Below are 22,694 nucleotides of genomic sequence, written 5' to 3'. Positions count from 1 at the left end.
AGTGCTTGAAGTTGATTCTACACCTTGTGGTGAATAGGATTTGACATGCCTCTTCTATACGTGCCGTTGCTCTCGGATCTGTCCAGAGTCCATAAACCTTGTACAACAACTAGGCAGTAGTAATACTGCATCCATAGTGGCAAAACATCTTGTGTTCCTCATTACTATGGGCTGGTACTATAGACAAAACATCTCTGTCACCAGTTGAGATTAACTGGCGCAGCCCCATGAGGTTGCAGCACTACGGTTGTGAGACTGCAGAAGGAAACGTGACTCGAGAGCTGTGGCCACTTCTCAGCAATCTGGGCATCTCTCTTTCCATGTCTGTGTAGCTGTGTATGTAGCGCAGCCTACATTACTTATGCGGATGGGTTAATTATGCTTGTAGAACATTTATATTGGGGCACTTGTTTTTTAAAGGGATCTCATTTCTATAGAAATATTAAAGGGGTTGTCCCACGAAAGCAAGTGGGGTTATGCACTTCTGTATGGCCATATTAATGCACTTTGTAATATACATCGTGTATTAAATATTGGCCATACAGAAGTTATACACTTACCCCCTCCGGTGTTGGTGTCCCTGTCTCCATGGCGCCGACCGAAGCCTTCTTCTGCCTGGATTAGACGCGCTTGCGCTGTCTGCTTCTTCTGTCCCGCTGAAGGGGCCGCTCCGGCGTGCTCGCGCCGCACAGATCTTCTGCGCATGCGCAGAAGACCTCTGCGGCGCGGGCACGCCAGAGCGGGACAGAAGAGGGTAGACTGCGCAAGCGCGTCTAATCCAGGCAGAAGAAGGCTTCGGTCGGCGCCATGGAGACGGGGACGCCAACACCGGAGGGGGTAAGTGTATAACTTCTGTATGGCCAATATTTAATGCACGATGTATATTACAAAGTGCATTTATATGGCCATACAGAAGTGCTTAACCCCACTTGCTTTCGTGGGACAACCCCATTAAGCTTAGGAGCCGCTGATATCTATAATTTGTTTCCTGAGCAGGTGTGTTCGGAGATTGTGAAACTGAATCCGATGTTCTGCGCTGGTCTCGTTATAACTGCTTCCTTCTGTACCAGATGGGGACATTTGCTGTTTTCCTGGAATTGCTGAACATGGAGATTGCGTAGGTTTATTGGAGATCTTTTATAAGACATTAGAACGCAAGGACATATTTTCTTTAAAGCTGGGTTCCCACTGGGCGGAATTGCCGCGGAATTTGCACGGAAATTCTGCCTGTGACTTTTTATCTCGGGATAAACAGCAAAGTGGACGAGATTTGCAAAAATCTCGTCCACGCTGCGGCCGATCTATTGTGGCCAGCTGTGCTGAAATTGACATGCTGCACGGAATTCAAAGACTTGGCATGATGATACTTCTCCCATTTCCGTGGAGGATGCTCTCCTCTCTATGGGGAGAGATCGCCGCCGCGGGTTTTGAAGCTGCATTTCTCCCGCAGAAATCTCGTGGTATTTCCGTGTGGTCATTCCTCGGGATTTCGATCCCATGTGACCTCATCCTAACTGCTTTGATTAATTTATACACGTATGTCCACTGCTGTAATGCCCGGCTTTTAGGCTCTCTTATTTAAAAAAAAAAAAGCAATATTCTTTAAGCCCATGCCATTGCTTTTTACCAATTCTCCAGTGTATTGCATAAATATTTCTAACCCATTAAGGACCTTTTTCATTTTCAGTTTTTCTTCCCCACTTTGAAGAAATCATAACTTTTATTTATCTATCAATGTAGATGTCTTTGGGCTTGTTTGTTGCAGGATTCTAAGTGAAGTGACATGGGAAACAAGCGAAATCCCGCAAATTTTTGAGGGGGTGGGGGGTCTTGTTTCTACAGTGTACACACTGCAGCAAAAAATGACAAAATGACTGTTTCTTGGGTCAGTACCATTACTACAATCCCAAATTTTATATTTATTTAATTAATTTTTTTGCTGTGCTACTTGTCTTTAGAAAAAAATAAAACTATTTTCTGCCGTAATATATATATATTGTTTTCATTCGGGCAGCCGGCGCATGCACAGACTGGTGCATGTACAGACATTCTCATTGATGATGTATAACTTTTTTTTGGCTCCAGGAACAGCCAAGCCTGCAGCAGGGCTCTGAGGAAACCAGCTCTATCATTAGCTGACAGCACGGAGCTCAGGTACTGTATTTGCTCATTAATACTAAGTGAAGGAGCATGAGACGGCCCTCCCTGCCATACTGTAAATACAAGAAGTATGACGGTGTGTAGATTCCGGTTATTCTCCACAAGGTCCACTATTGACAAATGGGGACCCGGCTCTGTTCTTGTATTATGCTGCCTGCTGTGTGTTTGTCCATCGGCCTTGTTTATATATTTTAATAAAACCAATAAAAGTTATTTTTTGGACTGTTTCTCTGATGTACCCAAAAGAGTTCCTTTGCCCATCTCTAAAATTACGGCTTTATTCCAGTTAATTCCTAGACCGGAGTAGCACCTGTATTCCTTAACCCCTTAATGACGCGCCCCCCCCCCCCCCCCCTTTTTTTTCTTTTTCGTTTTTCCTCCCCCCCCCTTTAAAAGAATCGTAACTCCTTTATTTATCCATCGACGTTGCTGTATGAGGGCTTGTTTTTTGCGGGACGAGTTGTATTTTTCAATGGTGCTATTTAATGTACCATATAATGTACTGAAAAACTTTAAAAAAAATTCTAAGTGGAGTAAAAGAAAAAAAAAACCACGTTCCGACATCTTTCAGTGTGTCTTGTTTCTACGACGTACAAATTGCAACAAAAATGACATAATAACTTTATTCTATGGGTCAGTACGATTGCTGCAATACCAAACGTATGTATAATATATAATTTTTTTTTTCCAAAAATATTTATTATTTTCTACCGCTATCCTCGGCGCGCAATAACGTTTTTATTTTTCCGTCGACATAGTTTTGCGAGGGCTCATTTTTTGCGGGATGTCCTGTAGTTTCCGTTAGTATCAATTCGGAATACATACAACTTTTTGTTTGCTTTTTATTGTGTTTTTACTGGGAGACAGAGTAACGAAAGTGCATTTCTGGCGTTCTTTACTTTTTTTTTTTTGGACGACATTAACCGTGTGGGGTATGTAATGCCCTACTTTGATAGATCGGACTTTTACGGATGCGGCGATACCAAATATGTGTATTTCTTTTATGATTTTAGATTTTTTTTTTTTATTATAGATATGGCAAAAGGGTGTTGATTTAAACTTTTACATCTTTTTTTCTATTTTACAATTAATAAAACATTATTGATCTCCCTTTCACTTTTCTTTTAAGTCCCCCTGGGGGACTACAACCAGCGATGCTTTGATCATTCCTTCAGTATGACGTAATGCTATATAGCATTACGTCATACTGCCATTTGACAGGCAGGTTATCAATTCACCCCACGGGGATGGCTAGATAGGCAGTCTCCTAAGGTAGCCCTGGGGCCTTTCAGAAGGCCCTGGGCTGCCATGACACCTGCATGGCTCCCCCGATCTCAGAGCGGGGTGGCCGTACGGGACCCCCGAAAAACGTTCGGGGGATTTAAATGTTGCTGTCAGGATTGACAGCGGCATTTAAAGAGTTGATAGCTGCAATCGGCCACGCGGCCGATTGCAGCTATTGCCCGCGGGTGTCGGCTGTAGTAAACAGCTGACACCCGCGCTGTATGAAGAGAGGTCACCCCGCGACCTCTCTTCATACATGCCCCGACGCTCCAGGACGTAAATGTATGTCTTGAAGTGGGAAGGGGTTAATTGTGGCAATTACAGTTTTCCAATTATTTTCTCAGCGTCACCGAAAAACAGTAGTATATCATCTGCATATAGTGCTATCCTCTCCGCTTCGTTCCACCATTGAAATCCCACTATATCAGTGTGCTGCCGTAGTTTGCATGCAAGGGGCTCGCTTGCTATCGCAAACAGCAACAGGAAAGTGGGCAACCCTGGCGCGTCCCTCAGTATTTGTTTTTGGTAACGCATTGTACTTGTTAGTGGTGAATATTGGTTGATACTTTTTTGCTTTTTTAAGGATAAAAAAAATCCAAAATTTACAGAAATTTTTGAAAAACTTGCAATTTTCAAACTTTGAATATTTTTGCTTGTAAGACAAATAATCATGCCATGCAAACTAATAAATACCATTTACCATGTGCGTACTGTAATTTGGTATCATTTTGAAAGAGTCCTTTTACTTGAAACATCAGAAAGCGTGTAAGTATAGGGGCAGTTTTTTTCTAATTTTGCTGAAAATCTCCAAATCTATTTTTAAGGGACCAGTTCAGCTTTGAAGCGACATTTAAACAACCTACGTGTTAGAAAGCGCCATTAATCGCCTCATTTCAAAAAGTGTACCATTCAATGTTTTCAAAATGATGCAAATTCCGTTAAGTCTTTAGGTATTTCACAGGAACTAAAGTAAAGTGGAGGATACATTTGAAAGTTAAGTTTTCTTGCAGATTTTTTATTTTCTGTAACACAACAGGAGTTAGCAGATAAGCAAAACTCAGTATTTATTACCCTGCAATCTGCACTTTTTGTATATATCCCACATGTGGCCCCAGTCTGTAACATGATCCAAACACAAGCCTCAGAAATGAAGGAGCACCTTGCGGATTTTATATTTATTTGTTTGTTTGTTTATCTTTTACTTTAAAATGTTTTTATTAACTTTTTTCCTAAGTAGGATAAGACGTAGATGCGTGTTATACGGTGATAGAGGTATAATAGGATACTAGATTTTTAGTAATCCTTTTCAAGTATTCTGGTACAAATATCTGGTTCTGAGGATTCAAACTTAGTTTTTAACAAACATTTATAACATATATTGTTGCATCTTAATAAAGGAAAAGTGGGAGGGGGAGAAAAGAAAAGGGGGGCAGGGTATTTATATTTATTAGATTTTACTAATTGGGACAATAAAAGCATTTTTCATAGAAATTTTTTCTCTAATCACTGTAATCTACTGAGCTGTATGAAGGCTGTTTTTTTTCTTTTTTTTGTGGATGTTCATTTCTACCTTTTTGGGATGCATACAACTTTTTGATCAACTTTTATTTTGTTTTGAGGCATGATGATCAAAATCAGTTCTCCAAACTCACTAGATGCCGTTGTCTGCCTTAACATCTATGATTCACCCAATGCCTCTAACGCTGAACACTTATTATTAATCAGCTTAAGAGGCTAAAGAGAGAATAGTACTATAAGATCGTATTTATGCACCATAATATAGTTATTGTCAGTTTTAACCTATCTGAATATTTTTGAAATTACTGGAATTCTTTCAGAGGTAGACTAGGTTCTTATGCCTAATACCTGCTTCATTTAGGGTGTTCTTGAGTGTTATGTATCTCCTGGTAGAGAACATAAGGCAGGAGGCACCAGAAGATGCCTCAGGATGGAATACACAGAGGGAGACATTCCGCATAGAACTTGGTGAGTACTTGAGGCAATTCATTACATATAAACATGCAGAAACTGAACAGCAATGTGAAGAACTGCACCAACATACACAGTAAGGCTGGATTCACACAGGGCGGATTTGCCACGGTTTTGCCGCAGCAAAACCACCCGCGGCCGCTATTCTCGGGATTAGCCAGCCACGTGGATGAGATTTCTCAGAAATCTCGTCCACACGGGACGGCTAATCCGCTGCGGTAAATCCGGTTGAAACCGTAGCTGCGGCCGCCGCAGCCGTGGTTTCCAAAGATTGAGCATGTCTGTTTACCTTTCCTTTTTTTGTTTATTTACGCCGCGGCCGCGCTCTCCTCTATGGGAGCGCCGGCCGCAATGGAAAAGCATGCAGCCGAGCCGCTTCAAAGCCGCCGCGGCTTAAACCGCGGCGGCTATCTCGCAGCTTTTGCTGTGGCCAAACCGCGAGATTTCCGACGGGAATCCGCCCTGTGTGAACCCAGCCTAAGGCCGCTCTCACACAGGTGTTTGTAAACACGTTCAACAGCGTTTTTAAAGCACCCAATCATTGCAGTGGATGATGTGGTGCGTTTAAAAAGCGTTACAACACCCCAAAATAGAACAAACAATGTTCATTTAGTGCGATGTATTAAAACACTCATCTGAGAAGCCCCACTGAAATCAGTGGAAGCTTAGAGGGTTTTTTTAGCAGGCGTTTCAAACACCCGCTAAAACACTGTAAAACCGCCTGTGTGAGAGCGGCCTAAGTGATTGACTGACTGAAGTTAAAGGATAATTAGAATCAAAATTGAAAAAAATTGTCCAAGTCCTTTTATTGTGCATTTCCTAACACAAGTACACCAATCTAATAATTGGCTGATCATGGCCCGAATTATTCCATGATATGTTAATTTTCTTTTCACAAGGTCCTGCGTGACCTTCTTGACATGTTTATTTTATCTTAAAAAATTCTCAATAAGGACGCCTGCAGACTGCCGGGTCGGATCCGGCTGCGAGAATTCTTGCAGTTGTACCCGACCCTAGCGCCTGCAGAGAGCAGCGCGGAACTCACCCGCTCCGGCTCTTTCATGTGCTGGCTGCCGGGGCAGCCGGCGCATGCGCAGACCGGAGCTCGCAGAGCCTCGCACAGAATTGGAGCATGCCGCGGTTTGTTTTCTGCGCAGGATTTCGCACAGACAAACCGCGGCCGTCTGCATAGGATTGCGTATTGTAATGCAATCCTATGCAGGCGTGTACGGGCGGAAATTCTGCAGGGAATCCCGCCGCGGAATTTCCGCCTGTCTGCAGGCGGCCTAAAACTGATTGAACAATAATTGGCTGATCATTAGACTTTATGACCGTTGTCGTGATAGGATGTGTGTTTATTTATCCAAGCCTTCCCATCTAATGGTGAAGAACCATTTGCTCATCTTCTTTTCACAATGGTAACCAAGTTCTGCAGTGGCCACTCTCCCCATTTTCCTATGAAAAAGGTCCTTCTGCTGCTTTGGAAAGTGCTTCTGGTATGTTCCTATAGACATAATTTGTGTTTCTGACAGTTTGCAAAGTTTTAGTTTCTTATTCTGATGTAACTTTTGTATCAGTTTACATTAGGAGGATTCTCAGAGCTACAGAGGATGAAAGAGCAGAAGAGAGCAGATTTGTCTCTTCCATCGCTATCTGAAGACTCAATCCAAGTAATGAAGAACATGAAGGCCACAACTCCACCATCTTATGGCATTGAACTAGGGGAACAGCAGAAACGTGGACGACGTAGCCGCAGGGTATGATTTATTGCTGTAGTTCATTTAGTATACATCGCTTGTAGTTTTGTTTTCAGACTATAAAAGTAAATAAAAAAGTAAAACTAAGGCCCAATGCACACGGGCGGATTTGCATTGTGGAATCTGGAGCAGGCGTCCGCCTCTGTATTCCGCAGCAAATACTGCTCAGAGACATGCTATGGAAAACTGCTTCTCCATTTCTCTGAGCAGAAATCAACTGTTTCCCCCACCCCCGCTTGCATAGGGAATGTTCTATTCCAGTGTGGGTTCCGCGGGGGCAGCTTCCATTGAAGTCATGAGATCTTCATCCAACTAGTGGAGCTTATTCGTGTTTCTATGCCTCCCATTATATTGTGTCCTATATAGATCTGATGTTAGTGGACTGCATCATATTGCCTTTCATCATGTCGATCTCTTATTTATCACGGTGTAGTTCAGAGCACTCCCCATGACCATCTGTCACCTGAGATATATGCTATGCCTGTCCGCTATGGAAACTCAAGTAACGGACTCCCGCTTGAGTTGCTTAAAGGCCCATTTACACGTAACTATTATTGCTCAAAATTCAGATGGACGAATTCGAGCGATAATCGTTCAGTATGAGTGTGAAAAAAAATCGCTCTCAATTTTCAGTCAGCTTAAAAAAACGGATTGGCTCGCTGGCTTGATGTTTCGTGTAAATGCTCCCCGTTCAGTCCTTCCCATAGGAGGTGAAGCGCTGAGCAAGAAGCCAGCGAGCCACCGGCAAGACTTTGTTTGAATGCTCTGCACAAGTGCCGATGACCTTAGTGGTGACTTCAGCGCTCGTTCAGTCGTTTTTGGAGGACCAAAAAAAATGTGTTTTTTTTCAACATGAAAACGTGTTTAGCCTAAATTGCAGCAAATTGTGTCAAAATTTTGATGCAAATTTTTTCTTTTGCGTAAACTAAGACCATTAAAAAGTGGTCGAAATTTAGACACAACCATCTTAAAATTGAACAGAAGCTACTGTGCTAAATCCGGTGCATTTCAAGAATGCCTAGTCTGTTTGCACTGTCGAATGTTTGGACAGTATTCGTTAATAACCCTCTTTGTTCCATTCAGCGACTCAAAGAAAAATTCCTTCTTCCTAATGATTTGCATCGGCTTTATTTACAGCTTAAACATGCAATTCAATCTCTGTTCCCAGGAGATAATTTTGTAATAACTCTTTCCCTATAAGCCAGTACTTTTTGGATCCCCCTGGTTAAAAAAGAGTGATCTCTACCTTTTGTATAGAGACCTACTGTCCTTGTCAGGAAAGGGCCAAACTTGAGATTAGGTCCTGTTGGGAGATGGGTAACGTTATGAACAAATAATGGTCACTGGCTTTGGCTTCCCAAAAACTGATGTCTCCAAACTCCAGTAAAAGAATGTGCCTCAATTTTATAATTTTATATTTTTATATTTTTTTATATATATAACATAAACACAGAGCTTACAGACTTGACCAACTCAAATCCAGATATCCAAACATTTGCCCTAAATGAAAGGGGGCCCCTGGGTGGTTCTTTCACCTGCTATGCACATGCCCTTTCCTTAAGGCCCAATATCCATGGGTGGCTTTGATTTTGCAGGAGATCCACAACTCAAGCCGCCCATAGGGATGCATGGGCGCCCGCAAAACAGCGAAAAGCATGTGGGGGTGATTGAATTGGAAATTTTTATTATTTTTTTTTTCATTAAATTCTTTATTTTCACATTTTCAAATTCCAGACAAGAACATTTTACTGCATTTCTTCAGCCACAACATACATATTACAATGAGTCCAATGACTATTCCACAGATATCGCCCATCCGTAGGTAACAGAGAAAAAAACCCCATAAGAAAAATGAAAACAGAAAACCTCATTATGTCTATTTTCTCCCGACTCTAGACTTTGTTGGTCCTCACACTTAATCCTATTCCTTCTTGCCTTGAGTCCTCAAGATAGAACTTCACTCACTAACAGTCGGTCTGTTTCACATATATACATGACACATGGGGGAACACACATAAAGGAAAGAGGGGAAAAAAAGGGGGGAGAAAACTTCTACCGAGTTCAAGAACTAGATAATTGCCTGTACTCTTCCGTATTCTGAAATTCTATCCAATAGAACCAAGTCTTTTCTTGTGTACCTTTTAAGTGATGCCATGAGGTCCTCCATCTCTATGATCCAATTCATTGTAGTGAGCCACATCTTGATAGTGGGTGGAGAACTCTGTTTCCAGAGTCTGGGAATGCAGGATCTCGCCGCCCCTATCAAATTCCGCACCACTGACTTTTTATAAATCGATATTGGGATATCGCAGTGATGCAGGAGAAAAAGGGCCGGCGATTTCGGCAAAACTCGTTGAGTGAACCTAGAGGTAATTCGCCTCCGACCAGAAGTGCACCAGCACCTGACAGTCCCAAAAGACATATATCAACATCCCTCATTCAGCCCTACATCTCCAACACAGAGCGGGGACCGAGGGGAACATCTTGTGGAGGCGGGAGGGCACCCTGTACCAGCGCGAGAGAATCTTATATCCAGATTCCTGTACCTGATTTGATATAGAAGCTAAATGCATGACTAAAGATTTTTCCCTTTCTTCCATACTAAATGTGATATTAAGGTCTTTTTCCGATTTCTGCAAGAAACACGAGGGCGTGGCCTCTGGTTGTGAGTTTAGGATATCGTACATTCGTGTGTCTAGAAGGGATTTGGAAATTCTTTTGTTGCTATGGGGGTTGTCGTACCGAATAACCCCAAGTTTTGTATTCCCCCTTTCCGAATGACACCGTATTTGTAATTGAAACGCTTTGCCATGCAAGGAAAACCTTGAGCAGGTTCTGGATGGCAGCTACTCCCCCATGCTGTGCGAAACTGGGTACAATTGGTTTAAAAGGGTTGTCCAAGCTAAGGAAACCCCTTTCACTGAGTCCCCCATGCGTTAAAATAACAAATCCGTGGTTACTCATCTCTTCACGTTTTCCTGTTCATTTCCCCACTGCCGGCTTTGGTTTCCGCTGTCTTTGCTTACAGGCTGCTGTGACATCCTGTGAACCTGCTGTAGCAGCCAATGATCTCTGAGCACTGTCATTGGCTGCTGCAGCTTCTTTGTAGACGGGCTTAGGCTGACTGGAGCTTGTAAAGTGATGTCAGAGGGAGAGCGGAGCCGGCAGCGAGGGGGAGAGGTAATTAAAGGGGTTGTCCCGCGGCAGCAAGTGGGTCTATACACTTCTGTATGGCCATATTAATGCACTTTGTAATGTACATTGTGCATTAATTATGAGCCATACAGAAGTTATAAAAAGTTTTATACTTACCTGCTCCGTTGCTGGCGTCCTCGTTCCCATGGAGCCGACTAATTTTCGCCCTCCGATGGCCAAATTAGCCGCGCTTGCGCAGTCCGGGTCTTCTGCACTCTTCAATGGAGCCGCTCGTGCAGAATGCCGGCTCCGTGTAGCTCCGCCCCGTCACGTGCCGATTCCAGCCAATCAGGAGGCTGGAATCGGCAATGGACCGCACAGAAGAGCTGTGGTCCACGGAGGAAGAGGATCCCGGCGGCCATCTTCACCGGTAAGTATAGAAGTCACCGGAGCGCGGGGATTCAGGTAAGCGCTCCGGTAAGCTTTCTTTAGGTCCCTGCATCGGGGTTGTCTCGCGCCGACCGGGGGGGGGGGGTTGGAGAAAAAAAAAACCGTTTCGGCGCGGGACAACCCCTTTAAATGTTGATTTGTTATTTTTAGGCATAGTGGACTCAGTGACAATTTTTTATTTTTTTTTTCTTGGACAACACTTTTTAACCTAACACTGCCCCTAAAAAAAATGGGTCTACAAACACAGAAACCATTAAATTCCAGGAAATCTGAAATAAATGGCTTGGTTCTCCACTGCCCCCTCCAATTAGCCCACCTATGTGGAATAAAGTCATATCGGGCCCCTCCTCCCATTCCTCTACAGTAGCACCCTAACCCAATATCTCCTATTCCCACGTCTCTTCTTGATTCATCAATCCCAATTTTTAGACTTCTTTCCCTCTTGTTTCTCCCCTCTCCCCACACGGTTTTTTTTTCTGTTTGCTTTTTAACTGTTTGAAATTTTTTTTTTTTGTTTGTTTGTTTTGCTTCTCTATTGGCTCCTTTCTCCATTATCTTCCTACCTTTTTTTCTCCCTTTTCATATATCCAACGCCCCATGTGTTCTTGCTTTTCATGAGGATATGTGAGGAGAGAAGTAAAGCGTTTTCACTTCTTTCCATTATATTGTAGCCTATTCTTGTTCTCTATCCAATATTTACTGAGTTTTGTTTTTACTTTCATTTGCACTTATTGTACCTCCCTACATGGAAGCTCCTTGCACGCTCACATAAGCCATATGCTCTGTAGCAGTTGTCAATAAACCTTTACATTTTAAAGGAATCTAAAGCAGCAGGTGTGTTCTCTGCAAATGCTTAGTTGAACTGTGAAAGTTCATGTGATCAAGCTGACTGAAAGTGGCCTTAGCTTGCTGTTTAGTAATCTCCATTCTAACTGCATCATCCCTTCATTTCATACAGGACAGCTTGGATCTATACAATGAGAAAGATCCGTTCAAGAGTGATGAATCTACTGGAGCGGAAGAAGAAGAGAATGAAGATTCAGAAAACATGATGGACGCAGAGTCGGATATGCAAGAAAGGGAACTTATGTCGCAACCTTTGTCTGCCCTAAGGAATAATACAGAGAAGATCTGCTTTCCTAAGGGCCTGCCTTGGGCGCCCAAAGTAAGGTAGGGCAACTACTGTATAATAATGGTCATACATTTTCTTTAGAGAAAATGTATCAGTGTGATTTGGTATCTACATTAAAGGACCTGTCTCATAAAGACAATCCCTTTCTTTAAAAAAAAAACTTTGGCTTCTCTCACAGAGTAAATGGCCATCCACGTAAAGGCCTATTTAGACACAACGATTCTCGACACAACGATTCTCGCTCAAGAGGTTTTTTGAGCGATAATCGTTGTCATTTACAGCACAAGATGATCTCTCAAATGTTGAGCGATCACCTTGCTCTCCGAGCGGAGGATGCAGAAGACAAGCGGGGCCGCCTGTCTTCTGCATCCAGCTGTTCTCGCTTGGTGTGCCCGGCTGTTATACAGCCGAGCACTCCAAGCGGAGGCCACAGAAGACAAGCGGGGTGTCCCAGCTTCTCTTCTGCATCCAGCTGTTCTCTGCTCCAAGCACCTGGCTGTTATACAGCCGGGCGCTCCGAGCGGAGGATGCAGAAGACAAGCGGGGTGGCCCCACTTGTCTTCTGCATCCACAATAGTTGCATGTGAAGGCAGCACTCCAGACAGCAGAATAATGTAGTCAACAGACCTTTATTTCAGCTCATGGCATGAGCCCAGCAGTGATGTTTCGACCACAAGGGTCTTTGTCAAGCTGTCTTCTGCATACAGCTCTTCTCTGCTCGGATCACCTGGCTGTTATACAGCGGAGCGCTCTGAGCGGGGTATGGAGAGCACAGCTGGACCGCTCTGTTCTTCGTACCCAGCCTGTCATCAGGGAGCGGGATACAGCTAAAACAATAGTATGAGCTGTATCCCGCTGTGAATCCCTGATAAGGCTCATCATTGTCTTTCAGCATGCTAAGAAAGACAATGATGAGCGACGGCTTAACGAAAAGTGCACAATGTCAGTGCAGTTACACACGATTATCGCTCAAAAGATGGCTTTTGAGCTAATTTTCAGCGATAATCGTTGTCTAAATGGGGCTTAATGCATGAACACACCAGGGCTTTAACCGCTGTTACAGAGACTCTGTTATGTTATCGAGAGGAGTCCCATGTGAGGAACCCCCTCTACGATGTCTGTATTCCCAATTGAGCATATTTGCCACTCTAATGCAGTGTTACATAGCGACTATTTAAATAATCAATTGTGTAATGCATGCCTGGACTGAGTCCACTCCTTAAGGCGCACTTACACAGAGCAATGATCGCTCAAACGACAGTTTGAGTGACAGCTTTGAGCGATCATTTTGCATAAACTATTAAGTAGCTACTCAGCTACTTAATAGCAATCTAGTGTGCAAATGAAGCCTTTAGCTGAAAGCAGTTAATAGTTGGAGGGCTCTTATTTGCATCCAGCTCATTTGTTCTCCAAGGGAAAAAAAACAATGCTATCAGCACTCCCCGTGGAGAACTCCTGATAAGGCTGAAGGAGGATTTTTAGGTTGGCCTGAATTTAACGATCAGCTAGCAGTGCACGAAAAGTGCACGTTGGCCGTGCGTTTAGACGCAATGATGATCACTCAAACGAACACTTTTTAGCTTTTTTTTTTTTTTGAGCGATCATCGCTCCGTGTAAATGGGTCTTTAGTGAATCTTCACTCAGATTAATAGGGAAATACATCTTTGATGTCAATATGCCCTAATTTTGGTGCATAAATTGCTGTTCTGAGACAACTTCTTTTTAAAAAACTTGCTTTTTTTTCAGGTTAATTATGTATAGACTGTTGATTTGAAAAGTTAAATTTAAGTCAAAAATCTCATTGTTTCCCCTAGCAAACGAGCTGGTGACATCATCACCAGCTCGTTCGCGCTTGTGGAGCCTGTTTAAACTTCACAATTCTCCTTAAGGATCGCGTAGTTCTTGTGCACTTATCATTCTGTGTTTTACATCCCTATTTGAAACAGAAAATGATCAGTGTTTAAACTGCCCTACAAGCGAACGAGCCGGCACTGGTTTCTATGCCGGTTGAAATGAACAATGAGCGAGAACCTCGCAATTCTCATTTGCCAGTGTTTAAAGTGAACGATGATCATTCAGTTTCACTTTGAACGATTTTCTGAACAGTAATTATTCTGTCTATATTGGGAATTAGCAAAATGGGTCGGCTCATTTGGAAAATTTAATGTAGTAATGTTAAAAATGGGGAAAAAAATATGCTGCCTGTTTAGCAGTGTTTGTTTCAGATTTTTATATTACTTTATTGCTTTTCAGACAGACAGACATTGAAGATTTTCTGGACATGAGTCGGAACAAGTTCATTGGGTTCACCCTAGGACAGTGCGTATCACTTCAACTCAAATGCATATTGTCCTTGCTACTATTTATTTTCCTTATACAGATCACATCTGTGTTGCCCTACTGTAGATATGCCAGATATAATACTGATCACATTATAGAGATGGGAGTTTCCAGTCTAGTTTCTGGCAGAACACAGGCAGTGACTTCCCCATTCTAATAAAAAATATATATATATACGGGCACATATCACCGAAGATCACACTTAGGGGCTCATTCAGACGTACGTATATCAGTCGGGTTTTCACGCCTGGCCAATATACGCTGCCCTTCTCTGCAAGGCAAGGAGGCGGGACGGGACAGAAGCTAGTGCACTGAGCTTCTGCCCCGTCTCTGCCCCTCGCCACTGTTTGCAATGAGAGGGGGCGCAGCTAAGTCCCGCCCCCTCTCAGTGCAAACAGTGGTGAGGGGTGGGAGCTCAGTGCACTAGGTCCTGGCCCACCTCCTCCCCTTGCAGAGAGGGGCAGCATATATTGGCCAGGCGTGAAAACCCGAACGATATACGTATGTCTGAATAAGCCCTTACATAGTGTCTAGTTGCTGCATTCTAAATGGGTTTTGTGGGAAAACAAACTTAAATTGCCATCATAGATAGATAAACCTTGTAGGATTTTTCTTTTCTTTTTAATACATGCAGATTAAATAAGCCCCCCCCCCCTCCCTCTTTCTCTACCCCTTTTCTGATCAGTGACACTGACACGTTGGTTGGACTGCCTCGTCCTATCCATGAGAGTGTGAAAATTTTAAAGCAGGTAATAATGACATGGTGACAGAGTTGCATTTTGAAATTACACGTAGTCAAAATAAAAACATTGAATATAATTTCTTAAATTAAAAAAAATATATATAATATATTATGAACGAAAAAAACTAGTTCTCCCAGGAGTGCCAAATTGTAAAAAAAAAAAAAAAGTGAGACTGTGTTTAAATCGTGCTCCTTCAACTACTGACCGCTTTATAGAATTATGTCTGTACTTGGGTGAAGGGCATTTTGCATCTAGTGGTATTCTAGATTGAGACAAGTATGAAACGACTCTACATGTAAATGCTGTAGCTGCGTAACAAACACTGAATATAATATTTATCTAGCCATTCCAATAAATGATGGCATTTAGTCATGAGCTCAGGTAATTGTAACCAGAAGTCAAAACAACCTTTAAAAAGAACTGCGTGCATGAAACCTATATCCCTATTCAATGTAGGTTGGAGATTTATTAATAGGAGCTTGACTAATCATTATCAATGTGCATGTTCATTTCTGCAGCATAAGTACGTTTCAGTTGCTGATATCCAGATCAAAAAGGAAGAAGAATTGGAGAAATGTCCCATGTCACTGGTAAGAGCAGTGCTACAAATTGATGTGTTGTGAACAAGTTGTACTTTATTCCATACACTCTGTTATACATATATGAGAGGTCAAATCACAGAAAAATAAATGTACAGTCTTTAAATCCGTGCTGATGCCAGCAAGTACCGCAGCAGTCACACGCTGGTGCAGCATGTCATTGCTGGTAGCCTGTGAGCAAGAACTGTTGGAGGCCTGGATCAGTGAGGGGGTAGAAGGGGTGAGACTTGCTTTTTTTATTTTAGAACATTTTTGCATTTTTTTTTTTTCTTAATTTTTTTAACTCTTAGACAACCCCGTAAATTCTTTCTGCAACAGAAAAGTGCAAATTACTGTGGAAGTGCTGAAAGAGTAGAAAATTTTTCAGTCGTTGACATGTCAAAACTGTGTCCTGCTTGCACTGACCGCTTTACTTCTGTCTTGCTTACCGTGCTTCCCCAAAATAAAGACCTACCTGAAAGTAAGGCCTACCCCTGTTTTCAGGGAAGGCTTGTAATATACCCCCCCCCCCCCCCCCGAAAATAAGCCTTAGCCCAAAATACAAAAACATCAATACTTACCTGGCCCGCGGCATTTGAGTCCCTCGCTACGGTCCCCGTTGCTGCGGCAAGCTGCCATGTCCTCTGCGCTAAGAAATCCTCTTCTTTCTGGTGACGGGGCTTTGAATACCCCGCCTCCAGCAAAGCGAGCGCTGTGATTGGATTGAGTGCCAGCCAATCAGAGTCAGCAGTTGTTCATTCACAGCCATTCAGTGAATGACATCACTGAATGGCTATGATTGGCTGGCTGTGAATGACATCACTGGCCCAATCACTGCCGGCGCTTGATCTAATCACAGCGCTTGCTTTTCTGGACGCGGGGTATTCAAGGCCCCGTCACCAGAAAGAAGATACCTCAGCACAGAGGACACAGCAGACTCCCACATCGCCTCCGGAGACCAGCATCAGGATGCCGCGGACTAGGTAATCATAAGCGCCTTCTCCCTGAAAATAAGACACTGTGCCTCTTTTGGGTCAAAAATTAATATAAGACAGGGTCTTATTTTCAGGGAAACACGGTAGTAACGTATTATCTTGGCAAGAATAGACAGTAAGGGAGCGTTCACTCAGGCCACCTTTTCTGTGGAAAATTTTCGATGACGTCCTGGACATGTGTAAACGCTGCAGTGCTCGTGTGTCTCTGGCATGGTCTTTGGAGATTAGGATACAGTGATAGTGAAAGACAAGGCTGGTATCACTGTGGGAGTAGGGAAGTGTAGAAGTAGAGCATACAGCTTTTTTTTTTTTAAACTACTATTTACATCTGCAGAGTATTTTGCTGCACATTCACAAATAATCTGTAGCAAAAACCACAACAATTTGAGTTTTATTGTGGATTTTGACTTCCTTCGATGGGGAGAATCCGCAACAAATCTGTGGCCAATCATCAATAGGAACTGAAATGTTGCAGATCTAAAAAATCTATAAGGTAAAGTCCCCTGGTGCAAGTGCCAAATCATGACGGACTCCTAGGGTGATGTCACATTGTGACGTTTTCTTGGCAGACTGTTTTTGATGGGTGGTTTGCCATTGCCTTTCCCAGTCATCTTTCACCCCCCCCCCCTCCCCAGCAAGCTGGGTACTCGGCCTTCCATCCTTCTGAGGTCGGTAAAATAAGTCAACCTTGAGCCGGCTACCTGAACCACATGAGGATTGAACCCGAAATCTTCAGGTCTTAAGTGAGAGCTGTACCGTAGGTCAATTTTCCATGTGGAAAACTTCTGTAGTGTTGTATGAGATTTCTTAAAATCCTATCCACCTCGCCGCTTAATTCTGTAGTGAATTTGCTGTCAAATTCAACTTGTGCAATGCAAATGGTGAAGTCTACTGTGAAAATCCATATCATAAATTGACATGCTGCTATTTTAAAAGGCTACTATAAACAATGCTGGGAAAATGCTACTATAAACAGGACTGGAAAAGATCTGCTTTTATCCCTCTACCAAAGAAAGGCGACTCCCAGAATTGCTCCAACTACTGAATAATAGTCCTCATTTCACATGCAAGCAAGACCCTTCTCAAAATTATACAGGAAAGACTGATATCAGTAGTTGATGCAGCACTCCCTGATGTGCAGATAGGATTCCAGAGAAGACATGACACCCGCGACCATATTGCAAACCTGTGATGGAGCATGGAAAAAGCTTGAGAATGCCAAAGGAAAAGCTACATGTGCTTCATCGACTACATCAAGGCCATTGACTGTGCCGACCATGACAAGCTATGGCAGGCCCCCCAAGAGATGGGCGTATCGACACATCTAGTCAAGCTGATAAAATCACTTTATACCAATCGAGAAGCCACTGTGAAAACACAGTATGGGGACACAGTTTGGCTTGGGATCGGCGTAGGTGTCCGACAGAGCTGCATCCTTTCACCCTTTTTGTTTAGCCTATATGTGGAAGTAATCATGCGGAAAATGGACCTAGACAAATTTGAAACCGGGATCAGAATAGGTGGCAGAAACCTCAACAATCTCCGTTTTGCGGATGACACAACTCTGCTTGCAGAAACAGAAGCGGGTCTGAAGCAGCTGATATGTAAAATTAAAACTGAAAATGAAAAAATGGGCCTCTACCTGAATTTAAAGAAAACTAAAATTATGACAACTGAAAAAAATGGCTTGCAAAAAATCGTTGTGATATCGATATAGCAGCTAAATGTAGGATAGTTAAAAAACACAGTTTTCCCCAAAGCCATGTATGGATGTGAAAGCTGGACTGTGAAAAAAGCTGATAGAAGGAAGATTGATGCGTTTGAGCTGTAGTGCTGGCGAAAGCTGCTGCGTATGCCCTGGATGGCAAGAGTAACAGACAAAGTCCGGAATCATGTAAGACCCGGTATATCACTGGAGGACAAGATGACCAGACTCGGGCTCACGTATTTTGGCCATGTAATGCGAGTAGTCACCAGAAAAATCTATAATGTTTGGACAGATCAGTGGCAAAAGAAGACCTGGCCGCCAAAAAACACGATGGCTGATACTGTGGCATGGATATGACACAACTGAAAAAAAACAGTGCAAAACCGAAAAAGATGGGCGGGCGGGGGGGGGGTGTGCCTTTAGGGTCGCCGAGGGGCGTGAATGACTAAACAGCTAACAACAACATAAACAATTCAGATTTTCCTTCCTCCATTCCACCAAGGAAAATCTGCAGCACATCTACCTCACGTAACCTTGTTAGTTGTATTTCCTCCACCTATCCTTGATACTCTGTTGGTCATTCAGTTCCTTCCCATTTTTGCCTTTGATTGTGTTGTTGCGTGCCAAGACAGGTTTTCGGGCCATCTTGACCTGTGAGAATAGGCTGCATATATGGCATTTCATGGCTTCTGCTTCGAGTTGTTTGCAACGCTCATTCCAGTCAATTTCTTTGCCACTCGCTGAAAATTGGCATTTAGTTGCCAAACTTCGTCTTTGTTGCCGGCCACCTTTGCTGTTCTTCCTTTATCAGCTATTCTGAGGGTTTGCTCGGACAACTAATAGCGTTGTTTTTCCTGCTGCTTATATGTGAGATGCTTACTGGCTGTTTCCATAACTGTGGACTGTATATCATGCCATAGTTCCTCTGTATTCTTTCCTGATGTGTCAAGCAGTTCGAATTGGTTTGCTACCTCAATATTGTATGATTGGGGGATTTTTTAAAGGTGTCAGATTTTCTCAATGAAGCATCTTTCTTAATGCTTCGGAATTCAATCTTGATCTTAGCTGCAAGGAGTTCATGATCAGTGCCGCAGTCGGCGCCTGGAAAGGTATTTATTAGAGATGAGCGAACGTACTCGTTTCGAGTAATTACTCGATCGAGCACCGCGATTTTCGAGTACTTCCGTACTCAAGTGAAAAGATTCGGGGGGCAGGGGGAGGCGTGGCGGAGTGGGGGGTAGCAGCGGGGAACAGGGGGGAGCCCTCTCTCTCCCTCTCTTTCCCCCCCCGCCACTCCCCGCTGCAAACCCCCCACTCACCCACGGCGCCCCCCGAATCTTTTCGCCCGAGTACGGAAGTACTCGAAAATCGCAGCGCTCGGGCGAAAAAGGGGCGTGGCCGAGTAGGTTCGCTCATCTCTACTATTTATTGCAGCGACTGAACTTCGCCAACGATGATTACACAGGATATAATCAATCTGACTTCAGTGGAGGCCATTGGGAGATGTCCACATGTACAGTCGGCATTTGGGTTGCATAAACCATGTGTTTGCTATTCTGAGCCAGTTTTCTTGGCAGAACTGTACCAGGCAATCACCGGCTTCAATTCTTTCACCAAGCCCAAATCTTCCTGTGCTGATTGCTTCTGACTGGCTGCCGACTTTAGAATTGAAGTCACCCATAATGTAAATTATGTCCTTCTTTGGCACTTTGTTTAGGGGGTTTTGGATGTCTGCATAAAAACCTCACCCCATATTACCGAGCACCACAGAGCATAAGTGGATAGCAGAGAGAAGTTTTACTAATTGTCCTACTACCAAAATTAATTTATTTCCTATTTTGGGATTGAAGTTCTAACATTTTAGGCAATTGAGATTAAAAAGGGATGCATCTTTAAAGCTTTGTCTAAAATTGTGCAAATACGGTTTTGAAATTTCGTTAAGGCTAGATTCACACGAACGTATATCGGCTCGGTTTTCACGCCGAGCCGATATACGTCGTCCTCATCTGCAGGGGGGGGGGGGAGGATGGAAGAGTCAGGAGCAGGAACTGAGCTTCTGCCCCCTATCCACCCCTTCTCCGCTCCTCTGCACTATTTGCAATGAAAGGAGGTAAGACAGGGGCGGGGCTAAGTGGTGAGAATTGGCCCCGCCCTGTCCTGCCTCTCCCAATTGCAAATAGTGCAGAGGGGCAGAGAGGGGGCGGGAGCTCAGTTCCTGCTCCTGGCTCTTCCATCCCCCCTGCAGATGAGGACGACGTATATCGGCTCGGCGTGAAAACCGAGCCGATATACATTCGTGTGAATCCAGCCTAAACTTGTACATTTTCTGGTCTCTTTAGCTAGCACCCTATGAAAAAAATGAGATGCAATTATTTAAAACTTGGTGTGATATTTGTCCAACATCCTGTGAAGATCAATGATTTATACTTGCAGGGAGAAGAGGATGTGGAGGAGACTGCAACGGAGTGTCTGTTCAGGGCCATGTTGGTCAACATACCTCAGTACATGGTAAGCTGTATTCATACCATTCAGGTGCCTGACAAAATGAATGCAATTCTGCATGTCTTTTATCCATTCTATTAATGCTGCATTTAATCCCGTAACACTGCAGTTACATCATGAAGAGTAAGGGTCTGTATGGTGGGGGATCAGAAGTCGATCCAGCTCCACACAGTGTTAGTCTTGGCTTCTTCATTGCAGATTGCCTGTCAGATCGCAATATAATGTAATACTATGGTTTTACATCATACTGCATGAGTGATCAAACCTTCAAGCTCTTGTCCCCTAAGGGCACTAAAAAGAAAAATCAGTTTAAAAATTTTTTTATTAATTATTTAAAAAATAAAATTTAATAAAGCCTGTCATTTATAATCTAAACCGAAAATATATTTGCTATTACTGTGTCCATTAAAGTATGATTTATCAAAGTATCACATTATTTACCCTGCATGGTGAACATCGCCAGAAGAAAATAGGCAATGCCAGAATATTGTCCTTTTTTGGTCACCCCGCCTCCAAGAAAAAGTTTAATAAAAAGCGATCAAAAATTTGTATGTACTCCAAAATGGTAACAATAGAAACTACAGGACGCCCCACAAAAAAAGGAGCCCTCCCATAACTGTCGATGGAAAAATAAAGTAATGGCTGTCAGAAATTGGCAGTAGAAATTAATTGTATTTTTTCCAAAGATATTTTAAAAGTAGTACAGCAAAATAAACTATATCAATGTGGTATTGTAGCAATTGTACTCACCCATAGAATAAAGTTATATCATTTTTGCTGCAGTGTGTACACCATAGAAAAAAGTTTTTTCATACAGTTTTCTGAGCCAAAGCCAGAAGAGAAGTGGTCTCCAATGTTATGAGAACTGCAGAGGAAGGACTTGTACTTCTTCCTACTGGGCTCACTCCTAGGCTTGGTTCAAAAGACTACATCAAACATGTAAGCTTTTTTTTTTTTCTTAAAGCGGCAGCTATACTTTTAAATTTTCTAAGCAGAACTGTAACAACTCTAATATATTAAGAAGATAAATAGCACAGGATGTTGAATGTAAAAATGGCATTGTGCTCTAGGGGTTGTCCAGTTGTTCACTATTGATGTCCTAGCCTTAGGACAGACCACCAACAGTAGATCAGAGGGGATTTCCACTACTGATCAGCTGCTCTCTAAGCTATTGTGCTCATGTACTGAGCTGATATCTGTAGGTTCTCGCTGCAGTGGTGGTTTGTTTGGTGTCCTGTCATTGGACAGAATAGCCAAACTCTACACAGAAAAAAACTCTTCGGCTTATTTATTAATACTGTCTAAAAAGGTAGATCTAGACAGTATTAAAATGAACCAGATTTATCACAGTAGCTATGCTGAATGATAAATCTGTTGAATTTTAACCCTTTGCGATCCAATTTTGGATTCAGGGTTTCCTAGGGGGCTTTCTCTTTCTGCCATTTTACAATGGCATCATCTGCTGACTAGAGCCAGTACTGCGGTATGGGACATGCTAGAGAGGCCCCCGACAACAGAGCGGCCAGTAATATACAGTAAGAATACCCTGCTGGACGTCTTCCGACATCGGAGGCTTCATTCAAAATGTTGGAAGAAGTCAGACAGTGGATTGGACCACCTTTTAGTTGGCTTCGTTTATGCCAAAAATTGTGCTGGAGTTTTGGCGCAGTTTGCTCTAACTTGTGGTACAGTTTAGGCCATGATCCCTTTTTTTCGACAGACACAGCAAAAAAATGTCTAACACACATAGCAAATGTGGCGTTCCGCAGTTTTGTCATAATTTGCACCAGAAAACAGTTGAATTTCAATACTAAGTAAGCCTCTCGGTATACAGATGTAGCAAGCATACACATTAACAAACGTCACCTTGACATGTAAAGCATTATTGATAATGTAATGACCATGTACTACAGTGTCGTAA

The 22,694-nt window shown here is 42.9% G+C and overlaps 1 protein-coding gene across 1 annotated transcript in view; it reads left to right on the top strand.

Annotated features, from left to right (window-relative positions):
• STRIP2 (striatin interacting protein 2) overlaps positions 1-22,694 on the top strand; it is a 53,842-nt gene that overhangs the window by 13,787 nt on the left and 17,361 nt on the right. The window contains exons 5-14 of the mRNA XM_066592166.1: positions 997-1,117; positions 2,086-2,154; positions 5,324-5,430; positions 6,802-6,929; positions 7,011-7,190; positions 11,734-11,945; positions 14,161-14,226; positions 14,933-14,996; positions 15,509-15,580; positions 20,705-20,779. Coding sequence (XP_066448263.1) covers positions 997-1,117; positions 2,086-2,154; positions 5,324-5,430; positions 6,802-6,929; positions 7,011-7,190; positions 11,734-11,945; positions 14,161-14,226; positions 14,933-14,996; positions 15,509-15,580; positions 20,705-20,779 — 1,094 coding nt within the window. The remainder of the gene's footprint in view (positions 1-996; positions 1,118-2,085; positions 2,155-5,323; positions 5,431-6,801; positions 6,930-7,010; positions 7,191-11,733; positions 11,946-14,160; positions 14,227-14,932; positions 14,997-15,508; positions 15,581-20,704; positions 20,780-22,694) is intronic.

The sequence above is a fragment of the Eleutherodactylus coqui genome, chromosome 2 (genome assembly GCF_035609145.1).
Source record: "Eleutherodactylus coqui strain aEleCoq1 chromosome 2, aEleCoq1.hap1, whole genome shotgun sequence".
Lineage (NCBI taxonomy): Eukaryota > Metazoa > Chordata > Amphibia > Anura > Eleutherodactylidae > Eleutherodactylus > Eleutherodactylus coqui.
Note: the sequence above shows the minus strand (reverse complement) of the source record. Positions and strands in the feature narration are given on the sequence as shown.